Source organism: Symphodus melops, assembly GCF_947650265.1.
Source record: "Symphodus melops genome assembly, chromosome: 8".
Classification (NCBI taxonomy): Eukaryota; Metazoa; Chordata; class Actinopteri; order Labriformes; family Labridae; genus Symphodus; species Symphodus melops.
In genome coordinates this window covers 9,514,583-9,528,905 of record NC_136698.1, presented here as the reverse complement: position 1 = coordinate 9,528,905, position 14,323 = coordinate 9,514,583, and the positions used below count along the sequence as shown (strand labels likewise).

At 39.1% G+C, this 14,323-nt stretch overlaps 2 protein-coding genes across 10 annotated transcripts in view; both read right to left on the bottom strand.

The window, feature by feature from the left end:
* The window catches only part of ptprsa (protein tyrosine phosphatase receptor type Sa), a 214,364-nt gene that overhangs the window by 88,029 nt on the left and 112,012 nt on the right, over window positions 1–14,323 (bottom strand). For all 8 annotated transcript variants that reach the window (XM_079349634.1, XM_079349635.1, XM_079349633.1 and 5 more), the window contains one exon: window positions 1,382–1,570. In XM_079349634.1, coding sequence (XP_079205760.1) covers window positions 1,382–1,570 — 189 coding nt within the window. The remainder of the gene's footprint in view (window positions 1–1,381; window positions 1,571–14,323) is intronic.
* Window positions 1–14,323, bottom strand: part of LOC306827678 (GRAM domain-containing protein 2B) — a 172,308-nt gene that overhangs the window by 141,521 nt on the left and 16,464 nt on the right. The gene's annotated exons all lie outside the window — the stretch shown is intronic.

Genomic DNA, 14,323 nt, shown 5'->3' with positions numbered 1-14,323 from the left:
CTGAGTTTCAGACAAATATACAGACAAAACATACATAAAGAGAGATAGATACAACAAAACAACAGTTTGTTTCATTTGGACAGGACATACAGGGACAATTGAAGAAATTATGACACAAAAAGACAGATGACTCAGAAGTTAGACAACAGGCAAGAGGTCTATTACCTTTTTTACATCCGCCACAGAGTCTCAAAACGCTTGACTAGTTCACCAGGTTTGACTTTAATCAGAGAAGGACTAACCCTTAATGAAATTGTGTGAGACCTCGGATATTAGTGGTGAAGTAGACAGGCTTACCGGCAGCCAAATGTTCCAGGCAAACCAACAACAAATCTCAATAGTGTCTTATCATCACATAATCTTAATTCATTAATGTTTAACTCTGCATAAATGATGCTGAATAAAATAGTCAAACTTTGTTTTTTCCCCTTTGTTCTTGCATGACAAACTCAAAAGGAACTTTCCTGTCAGGGAAAAGGAAACGTCAGGTAATTACACTCAAAATAAAATTTCTTTTGCTGAAACTAAGCTAGTCACAATCTGAAGGAAAAACACGTTCATGTTTGGTCAACCTTATTGCTAAATATAATGTGTTGGGAAGAATTCATGGATGTAGAAAACTTGAGGTAAATTACCAAATAACACCACAGAAGGTCTTGCTTAGTTATATTTGAAATCAAACTTTTAACTGAAAAAAGGTGCACAAGTTATTCAAACATGAAACATTTTGAAAAGAAATGCCTGTTATAGAGCTGAGGACTTGCTGTCTTTTTACTTGGGCAAGTAAAATAATGAGATGACAAATTGATTTCCTTGAGTGTACAGCTCACAAGGGCCACAACTGAGGGCAGGAACTCAATGGCAACATGCTCTTTATTTAGTAGTGTCTGTGCTGATTTACGTTTGCGGCAACAAATCAAATAGGAGTCATCGGATTTTTCGAATGGTGACAAATCATTGACTAAAATATCTACCCCTTTTTGCTCAGGGCTACTTCAGGGCCTGCACTTAATTAGCTATATAATTGGACTTTGCTTTAGTGGGCCTCTCAGTAGGGTTCAATCAATGGGAACAGGACAACATATCCACCTCTGAGTTGTGTCAGTTGTGTGTGGACGTGTGTTGATAAGCACACAATGTCTATAATGACACACTTTCGGAATGTTGAGAATCATAAGACCTCATTCAGTAATGTCACACTTTTATACGTCATTTTTTAAGGATAATCTGTGGATAAAAAAATGGTCACAGAAACCTGGGCTTACTTCAACTGTATACTATTATTTTTTAATTGCAATTAAGAAAAGTATGCATTCAATCTTGATATGACGTGTTAATAATATACAGAACAGTAGTAACATGCCGTCTGGGCTTTCCCTACCTGAGCGTAACTGTTTGATTCGCCCGTTACTTGCACTGGGATCGATGGGCAGGAAGTCTTTGTACCACGTGATTTCTGGGTCAGGGTTGCCACTGGCAGCGCAGAGCATGGTGGCTGTTCTGGTCCGCTCCACCACTTTGAGCTGAGGGCCCATGTCGATGTTGGGGAAGCCCGCTGGAAGAAGGTCCTCTGTGAAAAGAAAACGGAAAAGGTGGCATGAGTAACCTGCCCTTTAAAGCCAGATGTTAGGACATTAAAAACATTCTCCAAGAAAGTGGTGCCTATGTCTTTTTTTAAGTTTACATTTTAGTACTGCCTTGAAATCTTGAAAACCCTAACCCTAAATCTTCAGAAGTATTCTACTTAGAGAACCCTACCATATGTACCTTATTTAAGATAAACACACATTATGTTCTTAAGACTATAGCAAGTCATGAAAAGTAAGACATGCTGTATATGTCAAAAAAACTAAAATCTTTGTGCAAATCTTTGTTCTACTCTTTCTACCAATGGTTACAATGGTTAGGTATATAATCTCCTTTGACTGTGATTATTGCCTCACAAAGACTGCAGCTATAATTCTCATCTATATGACTGAGCAATTATTTCACTGTTAGCAGATGACAGTGTGGTATTCACTGTGTTGTCATTGTTCAGCTAATGCCGAGTCCCCGCTCTCTTGGGGAAAATTAGTCCCATGGGTCAAATCACTTGACCTCTACCCTGACTGAAGCCAAAGGAGTGATTCACTCTCAGTAGATGATGAAAGCCAAAGGGGGAAGTACCCGGAGCTGTAATGTGCATCACAAGCCCAAGGCCACATCGCAACTCAGAGAAGATTGACTGACCAAGATGCTGGTCAGTGGCACATAAGAGGTCAATGTTCATACTTTGAGCGAATAACCTCAACCCTGCAAACATTTTGGTGGTGTTGTGAGCAAATGGGGAGTAAAATTACAACTGCAGGCAATGCATTTATAATTGATGACATTCATCGTTATTTCAAAATAATTTATTATGGTCTAATTATGAGTCTTACAAGGTAAATGTTTCATTTGGATGACAAAAAAGATCATTTAATTGTTAAGTCTGAAAAGTTTTCACTTTATAATCGTTGAGCAAAAGCAAACTTTTTGTTTTTGCACCTACATTATGTTCGAGGTTTGTAACGAGATGAGGGGCTATGAGTTCATATGTACTCACATTTTTAAATATTAAAGCTTGGGCAGTAAAATACATGCTGGGGAACAGAGGGCAGAACCAGAGGGTCTCCAAACCAAGTCCACACAGGTTACCTCTAACTTAGGCTAACATAAGCACAGCATGATGAATATTTCAATGCTAGGTTCAAAGAAGTACAGGCATTTATACTGTTTTAGGCTCTGTGCTGTATCCTTCTCATTGATTATTAATGATCACCCCCGTATCATCTTTTTTTATAACAACTTTCCCTGAAGCTTAGAAAAGCAATGTCAAGCTTATACTCCACTTTGGAAACTTCTAAAGAAAGACAGAGGAATATATTCTCCATAAGCCCATCTTCTGTACGTCACCAATGATCTATGCAAAAGATGCCATAAAAAGTGCTCGCTCTTGTGCCCCTCTGGGTAATTCTCTCAGTTAAAAGATATATGCAAATCTTTGGATATTGTACCTGATGCATTTGATGGTACAGAGGCCTGTCTGTGTTTCCCCTCACACAAACTCTGCTTTCATGCTATTCATACAAAGAACAGAAGCCGACACACACCACAGTAATGAAGTTGACAAACTGTGTAAATGCATTTGAGGTTTATGAAATTAGTCAAGTAAAAGTGCAGAAGAAGGTGGGCAGACAAACAAAACAACCCTAACAGCTGTAAACAAGAAGCAGGGATGGTGGATCCATGAAGACATGCTGCTATCATTACAGCTGCTCTGACCTGATACAGCCCCGGCAGCTCTTCCTGAATAAATGGCATGTATTCTGGTTTGCTTACTTCCCCAGGAATAGAGTTTGATAGCATCTCTCCCCCTGAAGCATACAGGCTCTGTCGATAAAGGCGGCCATGCAAAAATAAATAGATCACTCATCGAGGGAGTGTTACTTCAGGGTTAGCAAGCCTGACTGTGAAAGCAACCAATAGCAAGGGCTGATAGTATCTGAAAATTCCCAAAGGGCCAGCCCCCCATAATGGCGTAGCAATTGCATTACTATGATGTGTTTTCTGCAATGACAAATGTTCACAGGCAAAATAGATTATGAAGCGTACACACTATTGGTCAACGACAACGTTTGTATTTACTCTGCTGGGAGCAGCCGTTGTCACTTAGGCCAACCATCATTGTACTACAGAGCTAAAAGAGACATTCAGCAGTTATAGTTCTGCAAAAATAATATATATTCCACATTATTTTGGACAGGTTTTGGGAAATTGCAACATACCAAACACATCTGAAAGTATCCCTTGAAGTCTTGAGTTATTGTGATGTCAAACAGTAAAAAAGGTCCCTTCGCCCACAGCTGGCGTGCCCAGCTTGACTCCCAAGCTAATTCCCTTGCAGGCACTAGGTGACTTGATCTAGATTTAGAATTTTGCCATTCTTTTGGCTTTTTTTAGGGTTGGCTTGAGTGCCATCATTACCCATAATTGTCTTTAATTTCGCTTTGCAATTTAATATCATTACACAAGTGACAGGTGCAAAGCCTTTAATCAGCCTCTGGTTAGCTTAGCCACCACCCGGCTGTTAATCTGCCGACTCATGCCTTCTGTTGCGTTCTGCTTTCTATCATGCCCTGTGTGGCCCTCTGCAAAGATCTGGTCTTTAGACTTACTCACTTCTGACTATTCCCAGAATCATTGCGTGCAAAGAATCTCTTTTTAGCAACCCTAGTATAGTCATAGCTGTACCAGATTCCTATATACAAAAGGCATACGTGATGAAATATGGGAATAATTGGACACGATTACCAGAGCAGAGGAAAAAAAAAAACAGAATATGTGAAATTTTGTCTCTGAACTTCTGCTTTGCTCTACCCACAATGCAGCAGTATAATTACTTAGTATTGCACATTCAATGAAATACGATGTTCTTAAATATACTCAACATCACTATTAACAGTGCTCTCAATCTCAGCTTTGCTCAATAAGCTCTCATTCCAAGGTTTCTTGGCAGTAGTAATGATTTTCCCTAGACACAATTACCCACACAAAGAATTTAACTGTGGCTTTTGTATTGGTGATAGTATTTAAAATGCCTTATGACACTTAGCCCAAGTGTGCTACTTGCGCTAAAATCCAACGTACAACTAAAAAGCAAGTTCTAGTCCTAGCATTGGTCTGGAAATAATGTATATGAATCGTTACATTAACAGGCTGCCCATGTTGTGCATCTCAACGTCATGTCAACTGGCCTCTCAGCAGCTTGTTATCTCGCTAACAGGGGGGAGCTGTAGTTCAAGAGAGGAAGAGAGGTTAAAACTCCACTGGCTGGAACTGCAGCACATGACGTGGGGTGCTCCACCATCCCCCGCACCTATTACTCATATTATTATTTTCACTTACTGAAATGATTTAATTTCATCAGCAGCATAATCAGGTTAACTGATTACCCTGCGCCACAGCATAGACACACAGACTTTATGCAGGTCTATGCATTAATACCACAGAGCCACTGCTGGGAACGAGAGAGAAAGAGAGAGCAAGGGGAAGGAGGAACAAGAGAGAGAGAGAGAGATAGGGAAGGGAAAACAGAGGTTAAGATTAGAAGCTTTAGGGACAGGGAATGAAAAATATAATGGAAGAGGATAAGGAATTCTGTCGGCTTGATCTCTTTAACAAATATAGATGTGCAGTTTAACTACTGCGCAGTTTGAGCTTCTAAGACTTTAAATAATGCAGTTTTATTTTCTCTGAACATTCTACAAAGCCAGAACTTTTCAAATCAGACTGCCCATGAGTATAATAAAAGAGTTTTTAAGAATTCTATTTTCTATGTTGTGTTCATGCACAAATGTTCAATGCATATAGCCTACAGTATGAATGTTTGCTCATGCTATGCAAACATAGCATGAGCATGGCATGACATAACTTCATTTTTAAACATGCCATAGTGTGGGACAGTAACTTTTATTTTTGATTAGTGTATATGTTAAAAACATATTTCCCATTTCAGTGACAAAGGTTGACTACCAAGGAAAGGTTTCCTATCTTTTATCTTTTTTGCTGGGAAAGAGGTTTATCTGTTTTTTATGCAACTGTGTTTGTGATGTGAAACAAAGCAGCTAGCTTAATCACCTTATTTCACTTGAAATAAGTTAGCAGGAAACTTGTGCTCAAACTGTCTGAATCTTTCTCTTCTGGGACAACTAGACTGTTGGCAAATGTATTTGCCAAAACTAAACCAAACGGTTTATGAATATTCCATACTTTCTCTTTCTACATAGCATCTCTTACATGAAATTCATTCTGATCAATAGGATTCCTGTGGAATTGATTGCAGAACACAAAGAAAGACAGGAGGACAGTGACATAGAAATATCCAGGGACAGAAAAGAATGGCAACATAGAGAAAATCTAATCACAGTGTCTGTACCCCGAGCACCAATAGCCCTCTCTGGATGGCCATCTCAGCTGAATAATGGTTATTATACAGCCAGCACTCAACCTCTACCCCCACTGCTCTGTTCCCGGAAAGGCGTCCGATGCCCCATTGGTATTCTCCACACAGAGCCTATCTGGCTACCAAGGGCAACATTTACATCAAAATCTCCAAAGTACACCTAGAGAGAAATAGTCTGAAAGACCAGATGAGAGAAATGACGAGGGAGAGGGGACTAGCAAGATTGGACTTTGGGAGTAGGGAGTAGTAAGGCAGAAGTTTGCAGAATTGCTTATTTCACTGGAAAATGAGATAGTTGGGTCAGCTTTTAGACCATATGAAGACACCACATGGTAATTTACTTGTCTCTTTTAGATTTTTCAATTTTTTATAGGCATTAACATAGGAAATGGTTTGCTTTACATTTGGGAATTCTCTTTGTTGGCTGTCCAATGCAAGTTACAAAAAAAAGAATAAAGTGATCTGTTTAAAACAGTTTCATGTTCTTAATGTGTAAAAAATATTACTTACAAATGCTTCTGTGTACCATGGTAGTTCAAAATGGGTTAATAGTGAAAATGTAAATATCAGAGTCAGATGACTTTGGGACTAACTTCTGGCAAATTAACTGACCGTTCTGTTCAGCTATTCGTTCTTGTCCAATTCTGCAAAGCAACCTATACATTCATAAAGCCATGTTCACACAAGACCTAAACAGCAAGTCTGCTTGTTTGCCAAAGAAAGATTGCGATACTGGCCAATAGGGGGATATTTGGGGAAACTAATGGCACCAACCATGATAGGGCAGCAGCTATGAGAAAGTCAGAAGAAACATGAAAAGGAAGTATTGATGGCAAACATGTAAAGAAAAACCTCTTGTATACAAAGCACGAGGCAGGAAACAATATTTTGCTCTCTGGCTGAGCTGGGTAACAGTGTGGCATTAGGGCATCATTTCCTGTCCCTTAGAAGCAGAAAAGGCTTTGTCCATATGTAACTTCAGAGGCTGCCATACTGTAAGAAGGCTTTCAAATTGAGACTGCATATTATTGCACACTAATTTTGTACAACGAGCATGATAACCTCTTTAAAGTAGTTTCAGACAAAATAATAATTGCATCTTGAGATGATAGAATGTCCTATCTTTTATCATTATTTTTAAGACACCAGTGTCTGCTCATTTGCTTTGAAATTTCCAAATGAATATACTATCCTGAAGTAATGGTGGGCATGAATGAAATCTGATTAATGCATCATCATGCCTATTAAGATAATGATACTAGTCTAAGTGTCACAAGTGTCTGGACATGTTGACATTTACTTGCCTATGGGGAAATCATTAACTGTAATTAAACATTCCGAAGCAACAGAACTGAGTTGGTTGAAAAGCATAAAATGTGAGACTACTTTGATCGGTACACATACTGCCTCATTTCCTTCTTGCCACTTAAATCATGTAACAAGATTTAATTCTTAACGGTATAATCCTTTTATTTTAATTGATAAAAAAGGAAACGTTTATGTGATAATAGATACAATAAGCATTCTATTCTAAAAGAGATTAAAGATTTTCTTTTTCAAGTTTAGGTTGTATAAGCACATAAGTTTCAGCTGATTCGACGGTTTTGTGACAAGTGTTTCCATTGTGGGGTTCAATATTAAAGGCTGACATGCTGTGGTCACCCCATCTATGATTTTAGGGGCTCGAAGCCAGGGTCTGGACTTTGAAAGAAACACTTCAATACAGGCTGTTTCCATGATGTGGTGAGCCACCGTGATGGACACAGCACAGACAAGAGGGAGCAGTAATTGCCTAGGATAGTTTCAAAGATTCCCTGCCTGCAAGGATGAGAGGTGGAGGAGAAAACACAAAAAAAAAAACAAAAAAAAAAACTGTTGATTTTTCTCTCTCTCTCTCTCTCTCTCTCTCTCTCTCTCTCTCTCTCTCTCGTCAGGCTCCTGAGGCATCTTGGGTAAGACAGGCGAACTCCAGGGGAGACAGGAGATGAGGCAGGGGCCATTAAAGGAAGTGCCTCACCATAGAGACGTGTCAACCAGTCAGGTCTGATTTAGTGGTGGGTGGCTTTGAGTGTGTGTGCGTGTGTTTCTGAAAGTGTGTTGTTGTATGTGTGTAGCAGGGTTGGAAGGTGTTTAAGGGCGCAGTGGCAATTGTAACCAGTAGTTGGTTTATCAAAGAGTGGGCGACAATGCTGCCGTTCAAACCTGTAAAATACAGAATATTTATGTTTAGTTTGAACAGAAATAAAAGCTGTAGAAAAAATGTGCAACATTTTGTTCAATCAAAAAAACAAGTTTTTTTTTTTTTTTTTTTTTTTCAGAGAAAATACGTTTTTGGTTTAGTATGCATTTTCCACTAAGGATGCATGTACTTTGCATCTACTTTTCTTACAATTCAAAAAGCTTATTATGAAGGTTGTCTTTATTTTTGTTATAACTGCTTTCCAGAGTGTCATCAACATAAGATATTATACTTTCAATCATCCCCTATCTGTACAGGAACACAATGTATTCTTATATTTTATTTGTTTAATGTCTTGCTATTTTGGCTTTATTTCCCTTGTTAATTGTTTCTGCACCAATAGACCAAGACAAATTCCTTGTATGTGTAAATGTTCTCGTCAATAAATTAGTCTGACTCTGATAACTGAGAATGCTCCTGTTTCCCTGTGTCAATATTTTGTATTTTGCAATGCCATTCTTCAGCATTGTTTACTCCATGTCAACTACAAAAAGGAAAAGAGTTAAACATCAGGAATGGTACAGTCATATGAAGAAAAAGTCAACACAGATTTGTCTCTATATGAGACACCTAAGCACAAAGGACTACATCTTAAACATGGAATGAATAGGGGCTCCATGTGCGAGAATCAAGACCTGGTATTCCTGACATGTAGCGCAAAGGCTTCTCTGACTTGCCAACCAACTTTGTGCCAAAACGACAACATATCGAGAGGTCTGATGGGCTGCTTTATTGTGCAATTTTGGTCTAAGCAACTTTTCATACCCAAACAAAAACCAAAACCTCAAAACAGCCAATAATAGTAATTGCAAAAGGGTTTTGTCCGAGGTGTATGGGTGGGGTTGGGGTGTGAGGTCATTGTTTGAATGGGCCATTACAAGCAGTTCAATAAAGCTACTAATGACAGGTTTGGAGACTCATTTGGTAAGCAGAGCAACAATCATGAATAGGTGGTATGAGCCAAGGTTCTGTCAGAGGACTTTCTGGTAATAGCCTAATGTCACTTAGGGATGCACAGATTAACAAAGAGACATGGCAACAAGACACAAGTCACAGAGGACACAGGGCCTCACTAGGGCCAGAATAGTTGGAGTGTTGGATAAATAAGTCACTTAAAAAAGGGTGTTTTTTGGAACAAGGTGTAGCGAGCGGTGATAAGCTGAGTAACAAGCAGGCAAGCTGTTAGGAGGAAGAGTGGGCAACAGAAGGCCTCAGCTTCAATTTCGCCATCATTTCCTGCTATAAAGCAGCATTTGACAGGGAAATTGTTGAGTGGTCAAACACTCTCCTCTTCTCTATAAAGAACCTGGGAGAATGGAATAAAAGGAAAAACACACACGGAACAAAATGTTCCACATGATAAAAAAAAAAAGAAGCAATTTCCACTTTGGCTGTAACAACTAAATGACACCTCCATTCACACAGTGAGATTAGATTCTTAAACAGAACTTCACACATTTCAATGAAAGTATGAGATATGGGTGTGTATGGGTTTATGGTTGGAAGGGAAAGACATAGGCTTGAGTACACATGTCAGACATGGCATTGTCCTTTGAGGGCCAAAGAGTACAATGTTCTTAAAATATGAACAGCTGCTGGTACTGTTAGTCCAGAAGGATCTGAGCCTCAGGACACAAGCTTTGTAATCATGGAACAATTCTGGATAGTATCTTTCAACTGGCCTCTCTGACTGCTGTTTCCTTCCATTTGATAGATACACCTTACAATTAAATAAAAATGAATAGGTTTAATCAAATTTGAATATGTTTCCCCATTGTGTGTAGATATTCTTACTGTCATAAAACACATTTAGTCTGTTGAGTTGCGTACCTGCACCATTTAAGACACAGTCAAGCTGTTAAGCAAACAATCCAACTTTTACCACAGGATGTGTCGGCAGAGTACTTTCATCAACTCTGCCAATCCTGCTGGGCCCACAGTCCAACCTTTGTGACTAGTCTTCAGTCACCTGGGCTGGAGGCTCATGTTTATGTATGACTCTGGTGGTCCAGGCCTTATCCCCCTGCTCGTCTTTATGCATGAGTTGGGCCACTCCAAAGGTCGTCACTCACAACGTTTCCACAGGAACCATCTCTCTCACCTCACTCTCATTCCCATGCGCAATTTTTTAATTGAATGTGTATGGTGACAATGATTTGATCAATTTAAATATTTACGGTTCTAAAATACAAATAGTTATAGTACTACTATCTCAAGACAAAATGGATTTTGCACATCTCATGTGCAGCTGCAATCATCCTAAGTGCACATTAATATGAAACGTTCATGTTAAAGTACTTTGCAGTCACTGGAGAAGTGCAGGTACCCAATTTACATTTTCTCATTTACTCTCCAATTACGTATGGGACCAAAATACTGGCATATATTAAATGAAATATAATAAAAGAAGGAGGAGGGAAGGTGGGAGCCATATGCAGAAAATGAAACCAGCAATTTAAGAGATAGAAGGCTTGATCGTATATCCATTAGATGCAAAGTCAAATTTGTTGCCTTGTGTTCTTCTAGATTGAAGTTTTATAGAAAGAAAGAACAACACTGGCCTTTTTGTTCAGGTATGAAAATTACAGTGATACCTAGAAGTGTTTATTGTTTGGAAAGTGTCTCAGTGCCTGCGATCTTTTAGTTAAGTCTCCAAGTCAACTCCTTCAGAGACAAAGGATTCATTTATTTTGAGCCTGTAATAAAACAATCAGTCAGACTCTTATCCCTCCTCTGCGCCCCCTTACTCTTTCTGTTTTTTTCTCGTCATGTCTTCCTTTTTCCCTTTTTTCGCCCTGCACTTTGGTATCTAATATTGGCTCTGGCCACATTTCTGTAGGGTGGTCAGGGTGGCTCTACTTGAGCAGGAATTATATGAAATTGACGGTGAAAGTTCAGGAGCTGGGAACCCCTGGCTCGAGGCAAGCTGCTTCCACTTATCCCGCTCCATCAGCACCACCTCTTTCCTCTCACTCTCTCTCTCTTCCTCCTTTATCTTTATTGCTGCCACTCAGTGTGTGTCCTGCTTCTCCACCCTCCAATCACACCTGATTACAGCATTACAGCTTCTGAGGATCAAAGGATTCAGAGGCCATAAACTCTCATCTGAGTAAATTTCCTCTGGACAGAACCTTTTTTTTTTTTTTTCAACAGAAAACAGGTTGAGAAAGACAGAAGCCCTGAGATTGCTTGGGAGGCGTACACATGCCAATCTGGAGGTATTAAGTGGAGATGGAGGAGGAAAAGGTGAACAGTTGCAGAGTAATTGAAAGACAGAAGAGGAAATATTGGGAGGGAAAAACAATAAACCTCTTAAGCCACTCATCAGTGGCACGAGGACTGTCCACATGATCAACATCGCCATACTGATTTGTTATTTGTGCCAAGCCTGCCCTCTACAATACACCCAAAAAATAACAGCTTATGACTACATACAAAGCAAGAAGCACCTGATATGCACAGTCACAGATTAAAAAAAAACAGAATTCTTGCACACACAATCCTCCTTAAAAGTTGACCCTAACTATAACAAATAATAATAATAACAAGTTTATTGTGATCATGCACACATAGGTAGAGCATGTGATAAATTATTTGCAAAGTACAAAATTGCCTGCACTGAGTAGCTAATAACATTTATCAAATTCAAAAATGGGTTCACAGTGTGCAAGTAAGCTCGGCTGCTGGATGCAGATCTTTGTGCCGCTAAACAAATGTATTATTTACTGGTGGAGGCAGTGAGCGCGGCTCAGGAATGAGAATTGACTTGTTCGTTAGACACAGTCTATAGATAAGCAGTTGGCCAAAACAACTGAAAGAACATGGAATTAGCTCAGTGTGGACTGAGTCACATGAAGTCTGCAAGGGTCTCATGCTCCGCTTAAAGAATCCTACAACTTTCTTTTTTTGCAGATGCCAGACATACAAATGAGTTAGTTGTGTGGACACTTAATCTGATCGGCACACAAGTCAAAGCATTTATAAAGGCTTTCCTGGCCAGAAGATAAAAACAGAAACTTTGGAAAATATGAAAATGACACAAAAGGTCTTTTAAAGTGGAGATATTTTAGAAAGAGCTTGTGAGATTCTTTAGCACATGCACTCGCGAAATTAATAGAAATATTCATAACAGTCTGCTCCTGAAATCTTTGAGTTGCCTACGCACATATGTCCATCACATCATGAAGTAGGGGGAGGGTGTGGGTCCTCCACAGCTTGGAAATGTGAGATGATGAAAAAAAGCCACAGAGTGCACATCTATAGATGTACTATGCTTTTTTTGCTGTTATATTAGGTCCATGTAATTGGATGTATTCACAGTATCAACAGATGAGTGATAAAAAAAAACACATACTGGCGAGCGTAACAAAAGAATAAAGCAGCTACATAATGTGCACAAAGATTGCACACCGCTGTCTGCTCGCTTGCAGTGAATTTTTCTGAAAATTTCCTGCTGCTCCGCCATTTGCATCCACACTTGCAGCTCACCCTGAAAATCACAGGAAATATTTCAGGTTTTTGTGCATGAATGAAAATACGATAAAACTTTGAAAGTTCTTTGTATCATGGCAACAGATGTGCAGAGCGGTGTTGTTTTTATTCTCTCATAACCTTTGCTTTTCTACCCTGACCTCAAATGCTGAAAAAAACGTCCTATAGATATTTATAGATATGTATATATATATATATATATATATATATATATATATATATATATATACTGACCTTCTAACCACTATTTCCTTAATTGTTTCCTGTTTCCTCACTTTCTCTATAGGTGTGGGAGAGGGCAAAAGTCACCCTCGAGGCAGTCAGACAGGAAGAGGAAGAACAGCCGGATCTGTTGCTGACACTGCCAAGCTTATTCTTCACTGTCTCATTATAGGGCGAGCATGCCTGCCCCCCTCCCCCTCCCCCTCCCACTACCTTACTTATTTTTTTCTCCCACACACAGACAAATGTTCTAACCTACCACATACATTCTGTCACACACCGGCTGATGTAGATACTTGCACAAGTATAATGAAACTTGCTCTCTGTTTCACTCTCTCTCATATGGACACATGCTCATGTTCCACTATGTGGCTTATTAATTTTTTATGCAGCCTGCCTAGTAGCCTGGCTTTTAAACCTTGCAGCACAAAAACAGCAAACTAGCATTACAAAGAGAAAATATGGAGAAAACACCACTGATAAATAAATGCAAAAAAAAAAAAAAGCAACATGTATAAAGGGGAAAAAAGAACTTGCATCTGCAGAATGCAGTTTTTAGTCATTTTAGTTTTTTGTTTAGAATGTAGTTTTAAGTGTTCATAAGAACTCATGGGGTCATGTGTGCACCAATGGGGATGTTTGTGCTTGTGATACATGCAGGAAATCCTGATGAAATGAATAGTAAGTAGGAGAAAGTCTCTACTTTTCTGTTTTCTTATGATCTGCCCTTTCTCGAACCGCCTGATTCTTTCATTTTTAGCCTCGTCTCCAACTTTAAACACTTGAACCAGTTTTCAGAATATGGTTGCATCATCATGAGGAAAACACTGAACAATGTTTAAACTTTGCAAACAAACGCACATTAAAAGCTGTTAACATCAGAACAGCTCTTGATGTAATGCCAGAGTAACCTTATATAATGTCCCACTTTTCTTTTTCTTTTCCCTCTATCGCAACCCAAACATTTCTCGTTATAGTCACAGATGTATCACACTACCATTCATTCCTTCTTCATTTCCATTCTGATACACAGACTTTATAGCCTTGATTTAAATTATTGACCAGTACGAGTGCTCCTTCCATTCTGCCTTTTAAAATCAACACATGCTAGTGGTGGGAAAATACTGCATACCGACCGTGCTATGAAAATATGACTCTCTTTTAGCGACACACGTTTTTATAAATTGTGTTTTTCTTGACACCAGTTCTTTCATCGAGGCAAAGAAAGTTATGGTCTGGGATCAGCGCACTTACAGGCACTCTTTCTGACACTCATCAACCTCAAGAAATGCTGCACACTAAATCACCAAAAGGCTTTCACACGATGCACAAGCATTTGTTCTCTTTCAGAAACAATAACTCAGACACAGCAGCTGCTACTTTAACTG